Raw genomic sequence first — 26,514 nt, 5'->3', positions numbered from 1 at the left:
ATCCAAATCTGTATATTAAAGTGCCCAGCAAGACACACTTTGATATGCACTCGCCGGAGTTACCCAAGGCGCGCGGTCTAACCCCCGTGCCTCAGACAATCCAAGCGAGCACCTGTTGGTGCTGGTCTCCACCAATGTGAACCAGGCATTTGGGTATGGGGGAGGTGTCCTCCCAGGGGATCAGGGGCTCTGGGCAGTCGGGCTCTGGGCAGTCTGGCTCTGGCCGGTGGGGCACTGGCAAGGTGGATACAGAACTGGCTAGGCCATAGAAGGCAGAGGGTAGCAATGGAGGGATGCTTTTCTAATTGGAGGGCTGTGACCAGTGGTGTTCCACAGGGATCAGTGCTGGGACCTTTGCTCTTTGTAGTATATATAAATGATTTGGAGGAAAATGTAACTGGTCTGATTAGTAAGTTTGCAGACGACACAAAGGTTGGTGGAATTGCGGATAGCGATGAGGACTGTCTGAGGATACAGCAGGATTTAGATTGTCTGGAGATTTAGATTGTCTGGAGACTTGGGCGGAGAGATGGCAGATGGAGTTTAACCTGGACAAATGTGAGGTAATGCATTTTGGAAGGGCTAATGCAGGTAGGGAATATACAGTGAATGGTAGAACCCTCAAGAGTATTGAAAGTCAAAGAGATCTAGGAGTACAGGTCCACCGATCACTGAAAGGGGCTACACAGGTGGAGAAGGTAGTCAAGAAGGCATACGGCATGCTTGCCTTCATTGGCCGGGGCATTGAGTATAAGAATTGGCAAGTCATGTTGCAGCTGTATAGAACCTTAGTTAGGCCACACTTGGAGTATAGTGTTCAATTCTGGTCGCCACACTACCAGAAGGATGTGGAGGCTTTAGAGAGGGTGCAGAAGAGATTTACCAGAATGTTGCCTGGTATGGAGGGCATAAGCTATGAGGAGCGATTGAATAAACTCGGTTTGTTCTCACTGGAACGAAGGAGGTTGAGCGGAGACCTGATAGAGGTCTACAAAATTATGAGGGGCATAGACAGAGTGGATAGTCAGAGGCTTTTCCCCAGGGTAGAGGGGTCAATTACTAGGGGGCATAGGTTTAAGGTGAGAGGGGCAAAGTTTAGAGTAGATGTACGAGGCAAGTTTTTTACGCAGAGGGTAGTGGGTGCCTGGAACTCACTACCGGAGGAGGTAGTGGAGGCAGGGACGATAGGGACATTTAAGGGGCATCTTGACAAATATATGAATAGGATGGGAATAGAAGGATACGGACCCAGGAAGTGTAGAAGATTGTAGTTTAGTCGGGCAGCATGGTCGGCACGGGCTTGGAGGGCCGAAGGGCCTGTTCCTGTGCTGTACATTTCTTTGTTCTTTGTTCTTTGTTCTTTGGGTGGTCGGGCTCTGGGCAGTGGGGCTCTTGGCAGTGGGGCTCTGGGCAGTGGGGCTCTGGGCAGTGGGGCTCTGGGCAGTGGGGCTCTGGGCAGTGGGGCTCTGGGCAGTGGGGCTGTGGGCAGTGGGGCTCTGGGCAGTGGGGCTCTGGGCAGTGGGGCTCTGGGCAGTCGGGCTCTGGGCAGTGGGGCTCTGGGCAGTGGGGCTCTGGGCAGTGGGGCTCTGGGCAGTGGGGCTCTGGGCAGTCGGGCTCTGGGCAGTGGGGCTCTGGGCAGTGGGGCTCTGGGCAGTGGGGCTCTGGGCAGTGGGGCACTGGGCAGCGGGGCTCTGGGCAGTGGGGCTCTTGGCAGTCGGGCCCTGGGCAGCGGGGCTCTGGGCAGCGGGGCTCTGGGCAGTGGGGCTCTGGGCAGTGGGGCTCTGGGCAGTGGGGCTCTGGGCAGTGGGGCTCTTGGCAGTGGGGCTCTGGGCAGTGGGGCCCTGGGCAGCGGGGCTCTGGGCAGTCTGGCTCTGGCCAGTCGGGCTCTGGGCAGTGGGGCTCTGGGCAGTCATGCTCTGGGCAGTGGGGCTCTGGGCAGTCAGGCTCTGGGCAGTGGGACTCTGGGCAGTCGGGCTCTGGGCAGTGGGGCTCTGGGCAGTCGGGCCCTGGGCGGTCGGGCTCTGGGCAGTGGGGCTCTGGGCAGTCGGACTCTGGGCAGTGGGACTCTGGGCAGTGGGGCACTGGGCAGTCGGACTCTGGGCAGTCGGGCCCTGGGCGGTCGGGCTCTGGGCAGTCGGGCTCTGGGCAGTCGGGCTCTGGGCAGTCGGACTCTGGGCAGTCGGGCTCTGGGCAGTCGGGCCCTGGGCAGCTGGGCTCTGGGCAGTCGGACTCTGGGCAGTGGGGCTCTGGGCAGTGGGGCTCTGGGCAGTCGGACTCTGGGCAGTGGGACTCTGGGCAGTCGGGCTCTGGGCAGTGGGGCTCTGGGCAGTCGGGCCCTGGGCGGTCGGGCTCTGGGCAGTCGGGCTCTGGGCAGTCGGGCTCTGGGCAGTCGGGCCCTGGGCGGTTGGGCCCTGGGCAGTCGGGCTCTGGGCAATCGGGCTCTGGGCAGAGGTTCTCTGGGCAGTGGGGCTCTGGGCGGTTGGGCTCTGGGCAGTCGGGCTCTGGGCAGTCGGGCTCTGGGCGGTTGGGCTCTGGGCAGTCGGGCTCTGGGCAGTCGGGCTCTGGGCAGTGGGGCTCTGGGCAGTTGGGCTCTGGGCAGTGGGGCTCTGGGCAGTGGGGCTCTGGGCAATCGGGCTCTGGGCAGTCGGGCTTTGGGCAGTGGGGCTCTGGGCAGTCGAGCTCTGGGCAGTGGGGCTCTGGGCAGTGGGGCTCTGGGCGGTTGGGCTCTGGGCAGTCGGGCTCTGGGCAGTGGGGCTCTGGGCAGTCGGGCTCTGGGCCGTCGGGCTCTGGACAGTCGGGCTCTGGGCAGTCGGGCGCTGGCGGTTGGGCCCTGGACAGTCGGACCCTGGCACCCCGATGCCACCTGGGCACCCTGGCATGGGCACTGCAAAGGTGCCTGGCTAGTGGGCCCAGGTGGCAATTTTCCCCTGCTGGAAACTGGCCCCGGGTACCCTTGCCTTAAGTGGTGGGGTGCAGGGGGCATGATGACCCCCTTATAGGTGAGTTGAGCTGTTGGGGGGTCCAGAGGGCGTGGAGCGGGGTCTCGGGATCGGGGCGCCATTTTTAAAAGGCGATCTCTTCCTGCACTGGCAGTGCGGCCTCGGAGCGGCTTACCCACCCAGGTCAGAAATAAAGCTGATTCCCGTTCTTGGTGCTGCAGCTGCCGGGAAATACCCATCTAAACGCACTCGACGCGGGACTGTTTCATTTGCGTTAGATCGCGCCCTCTGTCTTCACAATGAAGACTATGGGGTGAATTCTTCTCCTCCCCAGCCGAGTGTTTCTGGGTGGTGAGTCATCGCTGGCAGCAGGATTCTCCGTCCAGCTGCTGGCCAATGGGATTTCCCATGTTATCCATTCCACGCCACCAGAAAACCTGCGGACAGGGATGAGCTGCCGACGCAACGTAGAATCCAGCTGGCAGAGAAATCACCCCTAAGTCTTCACAGTGAACACTATGCATTTACAATGATGTACAGGTTAGTTGGATGGGCCCTTACTGTCCAAAGATGTGTCAGTTAGGTGGTGTTATGGGGTTACGGGGATAGGGCGGCAAACGGGCCTCGGTAGGGTGCTCTCTCGGTGGGTACGTGCTGACCCGATGGGCCGAATGGACTCCTTCGGCACTGTAAAAATTCTATGGTTCTATTGACTTCAGGGATCCTCCAGAGCCATCCAGGCTCCAAGCACTGCTTCAGCACCCCAATGGTCTGCGGTCTTGCATTTATTGTGGCAGCATAGCTTCTGTTGATACACATGCCGCCCAGTTTCACAACAGAGTTGTGAGCCATGTGTTCATTAAATAGAGGCCTTTGTTGCCCAGTAGCCATGCTCGCATTCGTCATGATGGCTCAAATGTAGATCACATAGCAAATTGCCATAGAATGAAAGCACCATGGCTGCTGCCAGGATACTAGGCTCTGCCCTGGAAGATGCACTTCATATCGTTGCACTCCAGCTGCACACTGAGGGAGTGGAATCCCTTCCAGTTGTCGGACATCTCCGAGATAGCATATAGTATCAACTCTGTGCATGCAGTGCATGGCAGCCTGAAGCAATGGGAGCCTGCAATCTGCCCAACTCACCTGCTCACTCTGCCAATTTCACTTTGGAAAAAGAATGATATGTATTCAGATCTCTTAAAAGATAGAGCCTAATTGGTCTCCCTGACACAGCAGCAGTAACATTCTGGGAGGGGTTCCAATATTTCCAGCTCCAGACTGGAAGCAATCGGACAAGTAAATGTTTATGGTCATAGTTATCCTCACAGCCACTGGCAATGTGGGTGGCACAGTAGTTAGCACTGCTGCCTCACGATGCTGGGGACCTGGGTTCGATTCCCGGCTTGGTTCACTGTCTGTGCGGAGTCTGCACATCCTCCCCGTGTCTGCGTGGGTTTCCTCCGGGTGCTCCGGTTTCCTCCCACAGTCCAAAGATGTGCAGCTAAGGTGGATTGGCCGTGATAAATTGCCCCTTATTGTCATGAGATATCCAGGTTAGGGGGGGGGGGTTACGAGGATAGAGAGGGGGAGTGGGCCTTAGTAGAAAGCTCTTTCATAGGGTCGGTGAAGGCTCGATGGGCCGAATGGAATCCTTATGCACTGTAGCAGTTCTAATTATATGGTTCTAAGCGGCCCTCTGCCTGCTCTGAAGCTGCAAGTGTGGCTGCAACACGTGGTACAGTTCAGGGAGGTGAAGCAAAGACATCGGGAACACCATTCCACACTGAGGACTAGGTTGAGGAAACACACCTTCAACATTCTGGGAAGATATGGCCTCCTGCTGAGAGCATTCTCACTCTTCTCCTCCATCTTCAGCAACATATCCTGCTCTGTGTCACCTCTCTCATTCCCCCCCCCCCATTGTGCTCAAGAACACGTGGAATCAAATTATTGCACCATGTCTGCGAGTAAGTGGTTTGTGTAGAATCCTGGGAGACAGGATGAAGTCTTTCAATACATGCCACATCATTGGTAAACAATTACAATTGTAGCAAGAACAAATGGAAATCAATCATTAACTAACCTGAAAATAGCTGATGACTCCTTTAAATAGTGCTACTGGGAGATTCCTTCCGGCTTCTGAATACATATTCACTGTAGTTGTTTCAGAATGTTCAGGTGTAAAATGGCAGCACTGTCGACAACTGCCTGCTCCGCATACTTGCAGCAGCTGCTCCCAGCTCTCACACTAAAGCCCTCACCAAAATGGCATCCACTGCAGCCAGCACCAGAAGCTTTTAAAAGCAAAACGGCAGCTATGGCGCTGAAGTAGCAGCCCCAAAACATCCAAAATTTGCACCAAAGTCCTCACAAGATTAGTCTTTCCCACGGAATCATTTCCAGTCTGACTTATACAGCAGCATTAATTAATGTCAGTATAATATTCCATCAAAAATTATTTCATCGCAAAGGGAATGAGGGGTGTGTAAAGAACAACATGTGATGGGATGAGAAAGATTGATGCATGCATCTTTCCTAACCAATCTCCAGTGATATGGAGGGCATTCGACAGGAGCAGATGTGTGGGATCAGGTACCAGGATCAGCTGGCAGCTATCTTGCAACCTCGGGGGAAGAGAACAGGGCATTTGCAACAAGGATGCCCAGTCATCAAGTATTGGCCTAACAGCGTGTATTACCTTCAGTTTTAAAAGTTTCTCAAGGCTCTCAGTCTTCTGTTCTCTTTTATTTAACTTCATCAGTTCCCCTGTTTCTCCAGCGTAGCTCCTTGGAGAGAGAGATCTGGAGCGCTTCACAGACAGACCCTGTGGTAAAAAGGAAACATCTTGGTTCGAGCCAAACCAATGGAATCATATACAATGATGGAATTATTGAAAGAAGCCACATGACTCAGGGCACCTGTGCCACCTCTTTGAACAGTAACTAATCAATGCCACTCCCCTGAACTTTTCCTCTGGCCCTGCAAATGATTCCCTACAAGAGTATGTCCAACTCTCTGTGGAAAGTTACAGCTGTGTCTGCTTTCTCCATCCTTTTCGGCAGTAATTCTGTTCCTGCCAATTTGCTGTAAAAAATGTTTTCTCCTGTCACCTCGGATTGTTTCACATTAAATCCTCAGATCACTGCCCCTTCTGTCACTGGAAACTATTTCTCCGTGCTTCTTTGCTAAAAACCCTCCATGATTTTGAACTCCTCTATTAAATCTCCTCTCTGGGAACCAACCCAGCTTCCCTCCAACCCTTCTAACTCTCCAAATCTCCTCTGCACACTCTCCAAGGATTTCCAGAAGTTTGTGGCGCCCAGAACTGAAAACTCCAACTGAGGCCTAACCAGTGTTTAGAAAGGTTCAGCTTCGCTTCTTTACTTTTTAACAAAGCCAACAAATAGATGGTTTATTTTGAAAAAGCAGCCTGTTCAACTTCTGCCACCTTCAAAGATGTGTGTGTGCCCACCCCCAGGTCTCTCTGTTCCTGTGCCCTCTTTAAATAGACATATTTAAATAGACATAAAATGTTAGATACAGTGCAGGCAGCAAGGAATACTAATAATGAATTATAAAGAATTCTACACAGAATACCAAAGGAATAACAAACTGAATTACAACAATGTTACCACTAAAGACTTCTCTGCAACTCACTAATGAGTATATTCATTTACATTTACATTGTTTCTTCCAGAATAATGATCTCCCATCAGGGAAGCCTCCTGGGTTATAGACACAGAAATGCAGAAAGCCTCATTACAAATAGGAGATACAGGCTGGTCTAATTGCTCTATGAGGGTCCACATTTGGATATGATAGGGTTATAGCAAACAAATGGGAACAGGACTCCCTCCCGCCCTTTGAAATATTTCACCTGGAAGGTGGGGGTGGGGGTGAGGGGGGGTGGGGGGGGGGGGGGGGGTGCCTGGCCCCCTCGAGAACAGGGCTAAATAAACATGAATAAAACAAATGCAACAAAATAGAAGCAATGATGTCCACAGAAACACAGAGCAGTGCATGTTCTACCAGCACTGCAGAATGTCAGAAATCTCACATCAATATGTCAGATTTAGAAACTTACTGTCCTCCTGGCAGATACAGTAATGCAGAAACTTCAGTTCAATACATTGTGCCTAATCTGTGCATAAATAAGTGGCTACAGACTTTGGGTCCAGTCTTTTCCAACAGCAGTTGCCAATTTGTTGCATGCGTGTCTACACTGATTGTTTCGGCCACACATTAATTTCAGTTAACACCGTCCATCCACAGGTAAATGTACTGCATCTGTACGTATCTACTGAACAAACACCTCCCATTCAGTGTGAAACACTACAGTCTATTTCACCATAGGTTCAATTTCTGGCAATGTATTTATCAAATACTATAACATACAGCACAGAATTCAAGTAACTCCTTCACAATCTTTTTAGCTGTAATATTACATCGTGGAATGGCCTCTGGAAACCTAGTAGACACATCCATTATAGTCAAAAGATATTGATTCCCACTTTTTGTTTTCGGAAGCAGTCCTACACAATCAATTAGGACCCTTGTAAAAGGTTTCTCAAATGCTGGAATGAGTATTAAGGGCGCTGGTTTTATCACTGCTTGAGGTTCCCCTATCACTTGATATGTGTGACATGATTGACAAAATTTAACTGCATCTTTATGTAGTCCAGGCCAATAAACATGTTTCTGGATTTTAGCTTGAGTTTTCCTTATCCTCAAATGACCTCCCACTGGTACCTCATGTGCAACTCGCAGCGACACCTCCTTTCGATACACTACCGTCAATACTACTTGATGAACTTCTGCCCACTTTTCATCCGCCTGCATATGTAAAGGTCTCCATTTTCTCATCAAGACATCACTTTTACGGTAATAACACTCTGGTATACACTCTTCTGTGTATGCGTTCTGATATATCCGTTTTATTTGGACAGGCTGAAAATAGATAAGTCCCCGGGACCTGATGGGATTTATCCTAGGATTCTCTGGGAGGCCAGGGAAGAGATTGCTGGACCTTTGGCTTTGATTTTTATGTCATCATTGGCTACAGGAATAGTGCCAGAGGACTGGAGGACAGCAAATGTGGTCCCTTTGTTCAAAAAGGGGAGCAGAGACAACCCCGGCAACTATAGACCGGTGAGCCTCACGTCTGTAGTGGGTAAAGTCTTGGAGGGGATTATAAGAGACAAGATTTATAATCATCTAGATAGGAATAATATGATCAGGGATAGTCAGCATGGCTTTGTGAAGGGTAGGTCATGCCTCACAAACCTTATTGAGTTCTTTGAGAAGGTGACTGAACAGGTAGATGAGGGTAGAGCAGTTGATGTGGTGTATATGGATTTCAGCAAAGCGTTTGATAAGGTTCCCCACGGTAGGCTATTGCAGAAAATACGGAGGCTGGGGATTGAGGGTGATTTAGAGATGTGGATCAGAAATTGGCTAGCTGAAAGAAGACAGAGGGTGGTGGTTGATGGGAAATGTTCAGAATGGAGTACAGTCACAAGTGGAGTACCACAAGGATCTGTTCTGGGGCCGTTGCTGTTTGTCATTTTTATCAATGACCTAGAGGAAGGCGCAGAAGGGTGGGTGAGTAAATTTGCAGACGATACTAAAGTCGGTGGTGTTGTCGATAGTGTGGAAGGATGTAGCAGGTTACAGAGGGATATAGATAAGCTGCAGAGCTGGGCTGAGAGGTGGCAAATGGAGTTTAATGTAGAGAAGTGTGAGGTGATTCACTTTGGAAGGAATAACAGGAATGCGGAATATTTGGCTAATGGTAAAGTTCTTGAAAGTGTGGATGAGCAGAGGGATCTAGGTGTCCATGTACATAGATCCCTGAAAGTTGCCACCCAGGTTGATAGGGTTGTGAAGAAGGCCTATGGAGTGTTGGCCTTTATTGGTAGAGGGATTGAGTTCCGGAGTCGGGAGGTCATGTTGCAGCTGTACAGAACTCTGGTACGGCCGCATTTGGAGTATTGCGTACAGTTCTGGTCACCGCATTATAGGAAGGACGTGGAGGCTTTGGAGCGGGTGCAGAGGAGATTTACCAGGATGTTGCCTGGTATGGAGGGAAAATCTTATGAGGAAAGGCTGATGGGCTTGAGGTTGTTTTCGTTGGAGAGAAGAAGGTTAAGAGGAGACTTAATAGAGGCATACAAAATGATCAGGGGGTTGGATAGGGTGGACAGTGAGAGCCTTCTCCCGCGGATGGAAATGGCTGGCACGAGGGGACATAACTTTAAACTGAGGGGTAATAGATATAGGACAGAGGTCAGAGGTAGGTTCTTTACGAAAAGAGTAGTGAGGCCGTGGAATGCCCTACCTGCTACAGTAGTGAACTCGCCAACATTGAGGGCATTTAAAAGTTTATTGGATAAACATATGGATGATAATGGCATAGTGTAGGTTAGATGGCTTTTGTTTCGGTGCAACATCGTGGGCCGAAGGGCCTGTACTGCGCTGTATTGTTCTATGTTCTATGTTCTATTTCTATATCTTTCTGTTGTAACTCTGCCAATTTTCCTGAACTAAAAATATCCGCCTCGTCCTCCACCTGTTCTTGTTCTTTTTCAACCATCTGATCAAAAATCGTTTCTGATAATTGCACTTCAACTTCATCTTCACGCTTTGATTTCTCCTCTGTATTCCTGGACAAGATAGTTTCTCTATTACTCCTACGACCACTTCACCACTCTTCACTGGGCTTTCGAACCTTACCTTATATAATGGAATGCTCCTCCTCTCACCCTGAATTCCACATATTACCACCTTTTCTGGTAACATTCTTCCCAAACTACATAACTCCTCATCTCTTTCAATTAAAGATTGACTAGCTCCCAGATCTCTTAAAATTGTGACTTCTTTACCTGCTCCTTCTGATACACATGAGTAAAATTCACCCACACAAGTAAATTCTTTGAAGAGATCTGGCACATTCTTATCAATCACCTCTTGATCAGGCTGTATAATCTTTTGCACCTCCTTCGCTTCACTTGGGCTTTCCTTTACCACTGTCTTATCCTATTTTACCACATCAGCCTTCCCCGTGCTTTTCTTCAACCACCAACACTGTGACTTTACATGGCCTAGTTTATTACAGTGAAAACATTTGAAACTTTTCATTTCTTTTCCACCCTCCTGGATTTCTTTTTTAATCTGCCATTTCTGCTGCTAATCTCACAGTTTTAACCATCTGCTCTTCCACATGAGTTCTCACTACATCAGGAATTGAATTTTTAAACTCCTCCAAAATTATAATTTCTCTGAGAGCTTCATACATTTGATCTATTTTCAAAGCCCTTATCCATCTATCAAAATTACTCAGTTTGAGCCTTTCAAACTCCATGTATGTTTGACCAAATTCTTTCCTTAAATTTCTAAACCTTTGTCTGAAGGCTTCAGGCACTAGTTCATATGCACCCAAGATGGATTTTTTCACCTCCTCATACGTTCCAGATACCTCCTCCGGTAGTGACGCAAACACTTCACTAGCTCTACTTACCAGCTTTGTTTGAATCAGTAATACCCACATGTCCTGTGGTCATTTCATTTGTTTAGCTACCTTCTCAAATGAAATGAAAAAGGCTTCTACTTCCTTCTCGTCAGACCTTGGCAATGCTTGGACATATTTAAATAGATTCCCACCAAGCCTTCGGCTATGACGCTCTTTCCCACTATCCTCATCACTATCTTCCAACTGTGCGTTTCTCTTTACATCTCCCAATTTTAACTGTCTGTCATGTTTCATGGCCATTTTCTGAAGTTCAAACTCTCTTTCTTTATCTTTTTCCCTGATCTGTATCTCCCTTTCTTTTTCTTTTTGTTCTGCACGGGCTATTCTTTCTTTTCTCCTTTCTTCTCTCTCCTTTTCTTTTTCCTCGCTCTCTCTTTCGTATTCAAGCTGCTTTAATTCTTTCTCATGTTCCATTTCTTTAATTTGCAACTGAATTTTTGCCATTTCTAATAAGTCAGAATGTATCTCAGGCAAATTTAAATGCTTAACCACCACCATAATTACCTCACCTTTTCGCATTTTGCCAGGTAATGATAACTGCAATGTTTTTGCCAAATCTAAAAGTCTACTTTTAGCCTCTGTCCGTAAGGTACTGCGTGTGACAGTCTCCACCCCCAAAAACGTCTGAGCCTCTGAAAGAGCCATTGTCCACAATGCACTCCCCACTTAAACTAAAATACCACACCTGAACAGCAACCACAATATGCTCACCCCTCATTGTCTTTAAGTTCACTAAGCCAATCCAACAGATAGACTTTTATCGCCCTCGAGCCCACAATTGTTATGAGCCAGGGTTTAGAGAACCCCAAAGTGTATCATGGAGTTCACCTGACCCACAACTTTTATAGATTGTGGTATGGGAAGCACACGGCCCACTCTACAGGTGTGGGACAGCAGAAAATGGACCAGTGGCTTTTAAAACAAAACCATGTTTATTCTATGAACTCAAGTTAACCTTTCTAAAACAAACAGTGAACATCTTAGCAACCAGTAAATCAAATACACCCCCAAAGAATACAACACTAAGTAACCTGTATGCTGTTCTTTTAACATCCAAAAGACTTAACAAACCTCCAAACAGGAGCACACCAGGGTTTACATTCAAGACTGAAAACATTTATACTTCTTCTGAATTCACCAAATGATCCATAGATAGTTTTTGGATGGCAGAGATCAACAGCAGTGCAGCTCACAGACACACCCAAGCTTTTCTCAAACTGAAACTAAAAAAGCAGACGAGAAGTAGAGCTCAGCTCCACCCACACTTTGACATCACTTCAGTAACATGAGCAGCTCCATTTCTTAAAGGTACATTTCTTAAACAGCCATTTCTTAAAGGGTACTCTCACAAGACAGCAGAGTGACGGGAGAGCGGAGTGATGGAGAGAGCGGAGTGACGGGGAGAGCGGAGAGTGACGGAGAGAGCGGCATGACGGGGAGAGAGCGGAGTGATGGGGAGAGCGGAGTGACAGGGAGAGCGGAGTGACGGAGAGAGAGCGGAGTGACTGGGAGAGCGGAGTGACGGGGAGAGAGCGGAGTGACGGGGAGAGAGCGGAGTGACGGGGAGAGCGGAGTGACGGGGAGAGCGGAGTGACGGGGAGAGAGCTGAGTGACGGGGAGAGAGCGGAGTGACGGGGAGAGAGCGGAGTGACGGGGAGAGAGCGGAGTGACGGGGAGAGAGCGGAGTGACGGGGAGAGCGGAGTGACCGGGAGAGCGAAGTGACGGAGAGAGAGCAGAGTGACTGGGAGAGAGGAGTGACGGGGAGAGCGGAGTGACGGGGAGAGCGGAGTGACGGGGAGAGCGGAGTGATGGGGGGAGAGTGGAGTGATGGGGAGAGAGTGGAGTGATGAGGAGAGAGCGGAGTAATGGGGAGAGAGCGGAGTGACGGAGAGAGCGGAGTGACGGGGAGAGAGCGGAGTGACGGGGAGAAAGCGGAGTGACGGGGAGAGCGGAGTGACAGGGAGAGAGCGAAGTGATGGAGAGAGAGCGGAGTGACAGGGAGAGAGCAGCGTGACGGGGAGAGAGGAGTGACGGAGAGAGCGGCATGACGGGGAAAGCGGAGTGACGGGGAGAGCAGAGTGACGGGGAGAGCGGAGTGACGGGGGGAGTGGAGTGGCGGGGAGAGCGGCGTGACGGGGAGAGAGCGGCGTGACGGGGAGAGCGGAGTGACGGGGAGAGAGTGGAGTGACGGGGAGAGCGGAGTGACGGGGAGAGCGAGGTGACAGGAGAGCGGAGTGACGGGGAGAGCGGAGTGACGGTGGGAGCGGAGTGACGGAGAGAGAGCGGAGTGACGGGGAGAGAGCAGAGTGACAGGGAGAGAGCAGAGTGACGGGGAGAGAGGGGAGTGACGGGGAGAGCGGAGTGACGGGGAGAGCGGAGCGACGGAGAGAGCGGAGTGACGGAGAGAGCGGAGCGGCGGAGTGACGGGAAGAGCGGAGTGACGGGGAGAGCGGATTGACGGAGATTGTTAGTGGGTCTCTGGCAGGCACCTTGGTGGTCGTGGCCAATGTTTATGTGATAAATTATGATACGGGTTTTGCTGGCCACCATTCCTGATTTGGACTTGCATCAGCTAATCTTGGGGCGGGGAGGGGAGACTTAAACAGCATTCTAGATCCGATGATGGATCAATCTCGGCACAAGTCGCTGAATCCATCATGGGTGGGCATAGGTATTGTTGGCCTCTCTGGAACAGATGTGGGCCGGGGCGCAGATTCATGATTGTTTGCACCTGAGGAATAACAATTTTTCTTTCTTTCCCATGTCCATCAGGTTTATTCAGGGATTAGATTTTTTTGTGGTGGGTAGCCATCTCCTCCGCTTGGTGAAGGAGGTGGGGTATTCGGCGATTGTGATTTTGGACCATGCTCCACATTTTGTGGATTTGGCCCGAGAGTCAGGTAACTTCGGCACCCGCCATGGAGGTTGAATACAGCATTGTTGGCTTACAAAGGATTTTGTGAATGTATGTCCTCCGCCATTGGGGAGTACATCAAATTTAATGAATGTGAGTCTATCTCACCTTCTATTCCATGGCAAGCCCTTAAGGTGGTCGTTTGGGGGGAGATAATTTCCTACAAAGCACACGTGGAAAGGATTGCGAGGATGGAGCGGCAGAGGCTGGTGAACTCCATCTTTGAGGTGGACCATCAGCTGGAAAAAGCTACAGGCACAATTTGAATTACTATCATCTGGTATGGCAGTGAAGCAGCTCTGATGCTCAAGGGAGGCATTTTATGAACACGGGGAGAAGGCCAGTCGCCTTCAGCTCTTCAGCTGAGGCGGCTGACTGCTTCCCGGGAAATTGTACAGATCAGGGTCTTGGGTTTGGTTTCTGCCCTGCCTAAAGTCAATGTGTTTTTGAAACATTCTATAGGGATCTCTATTGATCAGAGCACCTGGAGGGGGGTTCCGATATGGCGGGATATTTGGATGGGCTATCCTTCCCATTGGTGGAGAGAGAAAGGCGGGAGGTGTTGGAAACCCATCGGACCCTGAAATTATGAAATGTATTAGGTCAATGAAGATTGGTAAAGCTCCTGGCCCTGATGGATTCCCCATTGAGGTTTACAAGACATTTGCAAGCCTGTTGACCCTGTTAATATTGGACATGTTCAACGTCTCCTTGTCGCGCCGTCCGTTACACTGTCACAGGCCTCTGCTTCTCTGATTTTGAAGAAGGACAAGGACCCTATGGAATGTGGGTCGTTTCAACACATTTCACTTTTGAATGCAGATGCTAAATTGCTCATGAAGGTGCGGCTGCGGCTGCTATTGGAGCCCCACCTCCCAGAGGTGATCGCGAAAGACCAGACAAGCTTCGTTAAGGCAAATTACTGCGGATGCTGGAATCTGAAATGAAAGAGAAAATGCTGGAAAATCTCAGCAGGTCTGGCAGCATCTGTCGGGAGAGAAAAGAGCTATGTTTCGAGTCCGATGACTCTTGTCAAAGCTCTTTGTCAAAGCTTTGACAAAGCGTCATCGGACTTGAAACGTTAGCTCTTTACTCTCCCTACAGATGCTGCCAGACCTGCTGAGATTTTCCAGCATTTTCCCGAAGCTTCGTTAAGGGTCGGCAATTGTCAACCAATGTACATCAGCTGTTAAATCCTGTCCATTCCTCCTCTCCTGTGCCTGAACCAGAGCTTATCGTGTCCATGGACGGCAAAAAAGTGTTTGATAGGGTGGAGTAGGTATATCTCTTTGAGACCCTTGGGAAGCTTGGTTATGGCGAAAATTAATTTCTTGGATTTGTTGACGGTACAGGGCCACACTGCCAGTGGAGCTTCTGGTATTTTCCGCTGAATAGGAGTACAAGGCATGGATGTCCTTTATCTCCACTTCTATCTGCTTTGGCAATTGAACCACTGGCCATAGCATGAAGATCTTCCAGCATGTGGAAGGGAAAGGGATATAGAATCATAGAATTTACAGTGCAGAAGGAGGCCTTTCGGCCCTTCGAGTCTGCACCGGCCATTGGAAAGAGCACCCTACCTATGCCCACACCCCCACCCTATCCCTGTAACCCCACCTGTCATAATATACACATCAGTATATGATGGTGCAAAGACACACACTGACTGACACACTGCAAGACCAATCAACACACACAACACAGCAGCCAATCACCAGTTAGGGCACGGTCACTATAAAGACAGAGGGCACTAGTTTTCCCACTCATTCGGGATGCAGCCTCTGAGACAGACAGAGCCCGCAGTCAGTAGCACAAACATCCACCATGTGCTGGCAGTCCAGGCTGGTCAGGTTAGGAATAGGTCTTCAGTCAATCTAATATAGTGTCGACCCACAGTGCAAGTATGTTTAACAGCTCTTAGTTAAATAAAATAGAGTTGTACTATTACAAGTGTTGGTAGCCTGTCTATGTTACTGCTAAGGTAAACAGTCTCCGCAGATCCAGATGAGAAATGGGCATCCAACACATCACCACCCAACCCAACCCTTTTGGGCACTAAGGGCAATTTATCATGGCCAATCCACCTAACCTGCACATTTTTTGGACTGTGGTAGGAAACCGGAGCACCCGGAGGAAACCCACGCACACACGGGGAGACCGTGCAGACTCCGCACACACAGTGACCCAAGCCGGGAATCGAACCTGGGACCCTGGGGCTATGAAGCAACTGTGCTAACCACTATGCTACCGTGCCCCCCTATGTCGGAAAGGGAGGGCGCAACGGGTATCCTGTACACAGATTATCTGTTTCTTTATATTACGGACGCAGTCTCCATCATGGGTGAGATAATGAAGCTACTTCAGAGGAGTTGTGGCTCCTTCCCTGGGTATAAGTTGAATTTGGACAAGAGCGAATACTTTCCGGTTAACCCCCCGGGGAGGAGGGCCTATCTGGGGATGTTGCCTTTTCACCTGGTCAGGTCCAGCTTTCGTTATCTGGGAATCCGGGTGGCCCACGATTGATTCTCGCTTCATAAATTAAATTATTCTAGTCGGGTGAATGGGGTCAAATCTGACTTGCAGAAGTGGTATAACCTCCCCACTGTCCTTGACGGACAGAATAAAATGAATGGTCTCCCGAAATTTTTATTGCTTTTTCAGTGTCTCCCCACTTTTCGCCCTAAAGCCTTTTTCGTTAGAATTAACAAGTTAATGTCCTTTGGGCAAGACCCCAAGGATCCGTAGGGCCTTTCTCCAGGGAATGGACAGTCAGGTGGTTTAGCTTTATCTAATTTGTCATTTTATTGCTGGGCTGCCAATATTGAGGAAGTGCTGGGGTGGCTTCGCGATCCAAGTTCCACAGATGTGCAGGTTAAGGTGGATTGGCCGTGCTAAAATTGCCCTTAAGTGTCCAAAAAGGTTAGGTGGGGTTACTGGGTTACGGGGAGAGGGTGGAGATGTCGGCTTAAGTAGGGTGCCCTTTCCAAGGGCCGGTGCAGCCTTGATGGGCCAAATAGCCTCCTTCTGCACTGTAAATTTTATGATTTAATGACTCGATATGGGGGTAAATGGAGGTGTGTTCTTGTCGGGGCTCTAGTTTGGGTGCTTTAGTAACTGCCTCGCTTCTGTTCTCCTGCGAGATTTTCTGGTGTTGTAAGACTTCTTACTGTGATCCATAATGGTTTGGCCTCCAGAAATCGAGTCGACACATCTATTATGGTCAACAAATGCTGATACCCACTTTCCGTTTTCGGCAAGGGTTCCACGCAATCAATCAAGAGTGCTGAAATGGGTATTAAAGTTTGATTACCACTTGAGGTTTTCCTATTACCTGACATGTATGGCAAAATTCAACCACATCCTTATGCAGTCCAGACCAATAAAATGTTTTCGTATTTTTGCTTGAGTTTTCCTTACTCCTAAATTACCTCCTACTGGAACATTATGCGCTATCTGCAAAATCTTCTTTTTATAACCCACTGGCAGTACAACTTGATGAACTTCTGCCCATTTCTCATCTGCGTGAATATGTAAACGTATCCACTTCTTCATTAATGCATTATTTCTAATGTAATAACTCTCCGATATACACTCAGATTCTATTTCTGTGTATGCTTTCTGATACACTGCCTTATCTCGGAATCCTTCTGTTGTCATTCTACCAATTCTCCTAAACTAAAGGTGTCCGCTTCATCCTCCACCTGCTCTTGTTCTTCATCAACCATCCGGTCAAAGGTTGTTTCTGCGTAATGAACCACAGCCTCCTTATCTTTAATCCTCGATTTCTCCTCCTCCGGTCTCAACCTGTGGATTTGTGATCTTGTTAACAGCAATCCGGAAATACCCCAGGATATACTTCCTACAACACATAGTTGTTTGACTTTCCACTCGCTTTTCAACCACAGTAGGCATCTTACTTCTCCCCATTAAAGATTCACTTTTGTCTATATCCCTTAAGATCTTAACCTCCTTACCTAATCCATTTTGTACATGAGTAAACTTTAGTCTCACTGTGATGAATGTAGGAATTCAGATTTGTTATATGTATTTGGTGCAGTAAGATTTAAAATCCAGGCTTAGTATGCGTGAGTGCTGCAGTAGTGTTTTTAAAAATCCTGGTTTGCAAGACAGTCAGGCTTTTGGGGAGCCAGAAGTGCAATTAAAGCATTGTAAAGGTTTGGCCGAATGGAATCTTGTGTCCATTAAAAGGGTTCCCCCGACAGAGTAGTTAGTTAGAGATCTGGGGCGAAATTCTCCCCCAACGACGCGATGTCCGCCGACTGGCGCCAATCAGACGGGCATCGCGCCGGCCCAAAGGTGCGGAAGTCTCCGCATCTTTGGCGGCCTAGCCCCAACATTGAGGGGCTAGGCCGACGCCGGAGGGATTTCCGCCCCGCCAGCTGGCGGAAATGGCGTTTGTTGCCCCGCCAGCTGGCGCGGAAATGCGGCGCATGCACGGGAGCGTCAGCGGCCGCTGTCAGTTTCCCGGCGCATGCGCGGGAGCGTCAGCGGCCGCTGTCAGTTTCCCGCGCATGCGCAGTGGGGAGAGTCTCTTCCGCCTCCGCCATGGTGGAGGCCGTAGCGGAGGCGGAAGGGAAAGAGTGCCCCCACGGCACAGGCCCGCCCGCGGATCGGTGGGCCCCGATCGCGGGCCAGGCCACCGTGGGGGCACCCCCCGGGGTCAGATCGCCCCGCGCCCCCCCCAGGACCCCGGAGCCCGCCCACGCCGCCTGGTCCCGCCAGTAAATACCAGGTTTGATTTATGTCGGCGGGACAGGCAATTCCTGGGCGGGACTTCGGCCCATCCGGGCCGGAGAATCCAGCGGGGGGTCCCGCCAACCGGCGCGGCCCGATTCCCGCCACCGCCCAATCTCCGGGAGCGGAGACTTCGGCGGGGGCGGGGGCGGGATTCACGGCGGCCAACGGCCATTCTCCAACCCGGCGGGGGGTCGGAGAATGACGCCCATTGTGTTCAGTTCAGTGAGGTGATATAGTTAATGAGAGAAGCCAGGGGGTTGAAGCAGTCAGGAGTTGAGGTTCAGTTTTAGTTGGAAGGCAAGCTGAGAGATTTCGGAAGAAATACAGCCAGAGGTTCTGCATTGTTCTGACAGGGTTCAGGTCTATCTTTTCAAACAGTCTCAGAAGACATCCTCGGTGTTAACTATATTTAAAAAGTGGATTGGGATCTCAGATGGTTTTGTTGTTTGAGTGGGAATAAAGATAGCAGTTAAGGGTTATTGTGTCACTGCATTGATTAGCATTGTTTAAGGGGTAATTGTGAGCTATTTTCCTTTGTGATGTTAAAGATATATTTAATACTGTGTTAGAAATAAAGTTTAATTCAATATACTAGATCCCTATTTTGCCTGAAATCTCTCCTGGAGTGAGGTATCCTTTCCTCACAGTCTTACAAAATAAAAATAAAATATTGGGGTTCCTGTCCAGTATCCCAGACACTGTTGGGTCTGGTCCGTATCGTAATACTCACAAATAAAATGTTTAAAAAGATCTGACACTTTCATAGCAACCAATCTCGGAACCTGCTGTACACTCATTTGCAACTCTTCAACTGCATCCATGGCTTTTTGTTCCCACTTTAATAAATTCCACTGGCTTATCCTGTTTTAAAGAGTCTGTATTCTCATTACTTTTCTTAAGCCAACGCGGCAACTTTGTGTGTCCAACTTTATTACAATGAAAACATGCAAGTTTTCGTATCTCTCTTGCACCCTGATAAATTTCCTTTTTAACCAGAGGCAATAGCTCTTTATTATCTCCAACTAGACCTCCTTTGTCGTGACCACCTGTGGATTTCTAATTTCTGCAGCTTCTTTTCTTCACAGGCTAAAATTGATGTTGAAAACCAACACTTTATTTATGAACTAATTCTGAAACATCTGCCATTTCTGCTGCCTGCCTAGCAGTTTTAACCCTTTGCTCTTTTACACAAGCTGTCACTATCACCGTTTCCAAAAGAGCTTCATGCCGTAGGCCTATTTTTAATGCTCTTATCCACCTATCAAAATTACTTTGTTAGAATATTTCAAATTCTATATACGTCTGACCTGTTTCTTTCCTTAGATTTTTAAATTTCTGTCAGTAGGGTTCAGGCACTCGACCATATGCACTTAAAATGGCTATTCCCACCTCATCATAATCTCCAGGTACTTCCACTGATAATGATGCAAACACTTCACCAGCTGTACCTACTAACTTTATTTGAACTTTATTTGAACCAACAATACCCACATAGTTTTTGGCCACATCAATTCACAGAATCACAGAGTGCAGAAGAGGCCCTTCGTCCCATCGCGTCAACACCGATATATGAAAAACACCTGGTCCGTCTACCTAATCCAATTTACCTTGAATGTTATGACGTGCCAAGAGGCTCATCCAAGTACTTTTTAAAGGACGTGAGGCAACCCGCCTCTACCGTCCTCTCAGGCAGTGCACTTCAGTCTGTCGCCAACCTCTGCGTAAAAATGTTTTTCCTCAAAACCCCCATAAATCTCCTGCGTGTCACCTTGAACCGGTGTCCTCTCATAATTGACCCTTCAACTAAGGGAACAGCTGCTCCTTACACACCCTATGTCCCTCTTAATCTTGTACACCTCCATCAGCTCGCCCCTCAATCTTCTCTGCTCCAATGAAAACAATCCAAGCCTATCCAACCTCTCTTTATAACTTAAATGTTCCATCCCAGGCAACATCCTGATGAATCGCCTCTGCATTTCCTCCTCCAGTGCAATCACATCCTTCCTATAATGTGGTGACCAGAATTGCACACAGTGCTCCAGCTGTGGCCTCACCAAAGTTCTGTACAACTCCAACATTAACACTTTCCCTTTGTAATCTATGCCCCAATTGATAAAGACTCATATGCCTTTTTCACCATCTTGTAACCTGTGCTTCTACCTTCTGAGATCTAAGGACAAACACACCAAGGTCCCTTTGTTCCTCAGAACTTCCCGTGTCAGGCCATTCACTGAATACTTCATTGTCACATTTCTCCTTCCAACGTGTATCACCTCACACTTTTCAGGGTTAAATTCCTTCTGCACTTTTCTGTCCATTTGACCATCCCGTTTATATCTTTGTTAAGCATCCGGCCAATCTTTGTTCATCTGCAATTTACTGATTCCCACCCCCCACATAGTCATCTATGTTGTTTATATAAATGACGAATAATAGGGGGTCGAGCACTGATCCCTGCGGTACACCACTGGACACTGACTCCCAGTCACTAAAGCAGCCGTCTGTCATCACTCTCTTTTTCCTACAGCTGAGCCAATTTTGAATCCATTTTATCAAATTACCCTGTTAGGCATGGCTTTCTTCTGCACTGTAAGGATTCTATAGATTAACAGAAAAGTGAAGCGTAACAAATTAAAATTCAGTAATTTTAAGTGCATGAGACAAATTCAGTCATTACGCTAGAATTCTGAGTGCACTACTTTTGTACAAGTTATTTAGGGTTTCTTTGTGAAAAAGAGGGCTTAAATAACTTTCAGCTGTATTCATGTACAGTGCTGGAAACTGTGATCTATATCAGTGCGTGTCAGAAAATCAAAACCTTTCCATTTTTTTGGTCCACTTGCCAACAAGAGTCACACAGCACTGAGAACCACCAGAGTGCTGCAACTGATTGTTCCTGGCTGCTGCACAAATGTTTCAAAGCAGGGCAACGCTCACTGCAATAAATTCCACGTTCATAGAACATAGAACAGTACAGCACAGAACAAGCCCTTTGGCCCTCGATGTTGTGCCGAGCCTTGTCCGAAACCAAAACCTTTTTTGGACTGAAACAAACGTAAAGTGGTGGCTGGGGGGAGGGAAATCGCTTGTAAATCGAGAAAATAAAAATGTTATTTATGAATCTGTGTGCACTCGTTGTTCACTCCATTAAGTTAACAGGTGAGTGTTAATGTTACGGGTCATGAAATCAAGGTTATCAGCTCAGCTAGCTCACTCAAACAATCCTTCCCCACCTCCCACCGCTTGATCCTCCACACCCTCAATACACTATAATTTCTCCATTCCTGCCAACCCCCTGTCACCTTAGTCAAATCATTGCCAACAGAGGATGAAAGTGAATGACTAATGCCTCCATTGTCTTGTCCATGTGTTCATGCTAGGTCTGTGGCACTTCCAAAATTCTCATAAAAATAAATGGGCTATCCTAGATTGTGCGATGCTGTGTGTAAATCTATTAAACAGTTTCAGGCTATCACTTGTCTTACGAATCATTGTGCCAATTGCTTTGAACTGCTTGCATCAGCACCATTATTGGCATCTGTGAGGTTTCCCAAAGGAATTCTCACCATCTGACAGTTTTAGAAGAAGAAGGGAGCCACCAAAGGAATGCCAGGCAGGTCTACCTGCACAAGAGACAATCTGCCTATGCACCAATGCCCACACTCTTGTGCATACAGAAAGAATTGATCAGTGTGTACAGAGACTGAAACTATTAAAGCAGCTCGTGACAGCAGGTCCAATGGGACAAATATATGTGAAGCCCTGATTATGGTTCTTCAGAAATACTCAATCGCAGCTCGTCAATCCTTATGTGGTACTGCAGGAAGAAGGTATGTTCGGGTGATGACAGGTAAGAGGCTGATTGGCTTTCCCTACCATTGTTACACCGACCTGATAAATGCCTTGGCTGACTGTCTGCATAGGGTGTGCATCAGCTGAGACTGAAAGGTTGCTTGTGCCGTCTCCCACAAGGAAATACACTGATCACGTGCACTATAGGACTGCCACGTGGTAGTGAACGTGACTGGACCCTCAACCCTGCCTCTGCTACAGCCCAGGACCAGCACAGCACAGGTTTACAAGACGGAATGGCACAAAGGTCGACCTTCATTCGACCAGCTCACATGGCATGCCACTTCAGTATACGTCAAATAAAGCATCAGGGGTTGGCTTGCTCTATTGTTTACCAGCAGGAGTTTCCTTTCCCTTCAATTTTGTCTGTATCATCTCAATTCCCTGCCCTTTTAACCTTGGCAAAGTCTACTAATAGGTTGCGATGTCTTTTGAGCCGTTCGAAAGGTTTTCAGAATTTTTGTCCCCCTCCTGTGACGCTACGCTTTAATTGTACCCATCCCTATGAATTCCCCACATGCAATTGTAGACTCCCTGTGCTAGTGTGCTCCTTATACCTGTCAAACTCTGCACCTGGATCTGAATTACAATGCCAAAATTCTGTGCCAGAAAGCCCTAATATCATTAATAATTTATCATTCTAACAGAATTCGTCCCACATTTTAACCATTTGGACAACCAAACACGAATCAGGTGAATGTGCTCAAAATGGTCATTGCACATGTTTTGGTACTAGCTTTTAGTCCTATAAGTTTACAGACTGGCCTCTTGGATCAGTGCTGAAATCCAGTTGAGTTTTATGGGATGTACGTTTGCCAGTCATAGAGGCTCTACGTGAAATACCTTTGAACGGCTTCAGTCTCTCGAGGCTATGGAGCCATTAGTACAAAAATATCTCAAATTAGTCACTGAGCCCAGTAAATTAACCACTGCAACTCAGAGCCACAGAATGATGATGTGGGAACTGTAAACTCAGTTTTCAGACGATGCCAGACATTACTTATGTGTTGAGTGCCAAGCAACATTGCGTGAGTGTCGCTCTCACTCCCTACAAAGTCTGACCTTATATGCACAAGATCTGGAAATACCCAGGGTGTAACAGACCAACATCTTCACAGAATTACTCCACTTGAAATGTCACAAATCCAGTTTTGTTATGCTTCCCCACCTAGCAGGAAGAATAAATACTCCACTGGCCTGTGTTCTCAGCTATCGTTCCACAGTAACGGTCTTCACTAGGTTACAGAACATGCGTGGATTGATCAAATCTTTTGGAAATAATAAATTCTAAAGCTCAATCGAGTGTGGCAATAATATGATTATTCCAGTTCAAGGTTGGGGAATGCAGAGTGCTCATGGAGCATTTTGCACCAGTCCAAATCAACTAACTGCTGGCAGGTAATGAACCAATAAAAACTGTTGCAGGCCAAGGGTGAATCAGGTCCCACATAAACCTGAGTCAAAGGAAATCAAAACCTTTCACAATTAAATAAGACTCATTCATCTGTAAGGTTTGGAACACAGATTGTCTGCTACCACAGACTCCCACCTCTTAATGCATCAAGGAGGGGCCCACCAACGATTCATTTTGTCTTAATCCCATGAACAGGTTTAGTTCTTCTAACATCTGAATGGATTGTTAGCCGTTCCTCACTAGCTGGATAATACAGATCTGGCTGAATTCTACATATTCTCTCAAATAAAATTGCCAAAATAAGAAAATAAATTCACAATACCTTTATTTACCTAGATAAAAATGATGAATGGTAGGGCTGTGCACTCAGACGATCCATCTAATGAGCTGAGCTACGCACAGTCAACAATAAGCAAATTAAAGTGGCTAAGAAAATCCATAGTTATTAATATAGAGACTGGGACTTTCCATTCCCGTTTTTGTTGGGTGGGTTCAGCGGTGGGAAGCGTAAAATCTCTCGCGAACCCCCAATTCGCATTTCACACCTATCTCAACGTATGATGTGATTGTCCCCTCCCTCTTCCATCACTGGCATGATGCTTTTCCTGATGTTCACCATTTGAACAAGCTAGCAACTAATCATCTCCCTGTCAGAAAATCCATTCACATTATTGTGAGGGCAGAATGGCGTGAGTCACAACTGGTCTCATAGAATTTACAGTGCAGAAGGGGACCATTTGGCCCATTGAAACTGCACAAGGCTTGGAAAGAGCACCCCACAATCACCTAAGCCGGGAATCAGACCTGGGACCCAGGAACTGTGAGGCAGCAGTGCTAGCCACTGTGCCACCTGGTCACCTGAGGAAGGAGCCGTGCTCCAAAAGCTAGTGACATCGAAACAAACCTGTTGGACTTTAACCTGGTGTTGTAAGATTTCGTACTGTGCTCACCCCAGTCCAACGCCGGCATCTCCACATCATGGTCACCAGAGGACAGGGAATTAATACAATTAATGTAAATACGGCAGCGCTAACTAAGAAATTAATGGAACTAAAGAGTGACAAAGAGTTATCCACACTTGAAATGTTAGTTCCCATCTCTCTGCACAGTATCTGTCAGACCTGCCGAGATTGTTCAGTATTTTCTGTCTTTGTAGCAGTTGAAGCTAGATCAGTTGTTAATTTTAAATCTGAGATAGATTTTTGTCAAGCAAAGATATCAAGGGATATGGACCACAGGAAGGTGTATGGAGTTAGGTAACAAATCAGCCACAATCTCATTGAATGACGGGACAGGCTCGAATGGCTGAATGGCCTGCTCCTGCTCCCATGTCTCCCAAGGTGTACACCTGGCGAGTAGACTCAGGCAAGTGCCTCACTCAGGGGGAAGAGGATCATGCCCAGCCACTGCCCTGACCTTCAAGGGGCTAAATTGCTGCCGGGACAGGCAAACCAGAGGCTGCCTTGCCAGCGTTATGTTGTGGGACATGTCACTTTACACTTTTTTTCCTCTGTCCAGCACTGTATGACAGAGAAAGCCGGCAACAACACTTTTCATGCCCGCCAGCGGCCTTTGCCGATTTCCAGGAAAATGCTGCCCAGAGTTTTTTCTATATGACATTGTCTTATTTATCGCAGTAACGTTGGTTGAGATAAAAGTTCTCTTCTGAGGATACATAGGAGATACATTGTTGGAACAGAACAAAGGCAGCTTTACTTTACTTGTATCTCACTTAGCTAGATCTCAAGCCAAAATGCTTACTGCCAACACTGGGGTCCTGACAAGGAAAAATTCATCACTTCGCATGGTCATCCCTCATACCGAACACAGAATGTGAACATTTTCAAAAAAGTTCCTCTTAGTTACTAGACTGTGAAATGCAAAATTCTAATGAATTTCCAAGGAGCCCCAGTAGGTAGTGAGTTAATTTTAAAGCCCCAATGGTCCAGAACCTTTGCTGTAACATTGTTGTTCAGTCAGAATATCACCAGCTGTTTCTGGATTTCATAATTCGGTCCTTTTGGCAGGAGTATTCACACCCGCACGATCTGCAGTGTGAATCCTAGGAAGGCAAGGTCCTGGAGAGATTCCAAGTGGCACGTCACCAAGTTAGCTAGAAACTATTCAAGTATTAAAGTTGAGGTTCTGCTTGAGCTCAGTGGCTTCTTCCACTTTACCCACCACCCCCCGCCAAATCTTCCTTACCAAAAGATACAGCTATGACTTGATGATGGAAGATCCCAAGAAGCTGAGCTAAATTTTACCGGTATCCTTAGGTAATCGACCCAAAGGCAGCACGGTAGCACAGTGGTTAGCACTGTGGCTTCACAGCACCAGGGTCCCAGGTTCAATTCCCCGCTGGGTCACTGTCTGTGCGGAGTCTGCACGTTCTCCCCGTGTCTGCGTGGGTTTCCTCCGGGTGCTCCGTCTTCCTCCCACAGTCTAAAGACGTGCAGGTTAGGTGGATTGGCCATGCTAAATTACGCTTAGTGTCCAAAAAGGTTAGGAGGGGTTATTGGGTTACGGGGATAGGGTGGAAGTGAGGGCATAAGTGGGGTGGTGCAGACTCGATGGGCCGAATGGCCTCCTTCTGCAGTGTATGTCCTAGTGTAGCCACCTAAATTGGCCAACTCCCGATTTAAAATGGCGAACGGCAAAGGCTGATGGGAAAGTCAGCCAACTTAGACAGAAACCAGCAGCTGCAGGTTTGCTGTGTATTTAACTCTGCAAAAGGCCAGACAACATCGATACCAGTGACCATCAGCATAACAATGTAGCAGCCATCTACATCGACTTATTGTTCCCGAGCAATCCCCGGGAACAATAAGTAACATTTGGGACACACAAAGCAAAGCCAGACAGACTGCCCGGCGCCAGCAGGAGCCAACACAAAGGAGGTGAACGAGCACCTCAAGACCGCCCATCGATCAAGGAACCGCTCCAGTATTGGAGAAATCGAACCAAGCGATTGGGACAAAGTCCAATCACTTGGGACCAGGTACAGGGTCCGCCCCGAAAGGCGGGAAGCCCCTGGGGACTATAAGAGTTAAGCCCCAAGTTCAACTCACTCTCTTCACCTCTTCGTCCTGCCCGGGTCACCCAGCA

General features: G+C 48.1%; 1 protein-coding gene across 8 annotated transcripts in view; it reads right to left on the bottom strand.

The window, feature by feature from the left end:
- cntln (centlein, centrosomal protein) overlaps positions 1-26,514 on the bottom strand; it is a 725,020-nt gene that overhangs the window by 463,267 nt on the left and 235,239 nt on the right. For all 8 annotated transcript variants that reach the window (XM_072517511.1, XM_072517513.1, XM_072517506.1 and 5 more), the window contains exon 11: positions 5,641-5,766. In XM_072517511.1, the coding sequence (XP_072373612.1) occupies positions 5,641-5,766 (126 nt within the window). The remainder of the gene's footprint in view (positions 1-5,640; positions 5,767-26,514) is intronic.

The sequence above is a fragment of the Scyliorhinus torazame genome, chromosome 9 (genome assembly GCF_047496885.1).
Source record: "Scyliorhinus torazame isolate Kashiwa2021f chromosome 9, sScyTor2.1, whole genome shotgun sequence".
NCBI lineage: Eukaryota > Metazoa > Chordata > Chondrichthyes > Carcharhiniformes > Scyliorhinidae > Scyliorhinus > Scyliorhinus torazame.
This window is presented reverse-complemented; position numbering and strand designations above follow the sequence as displayed.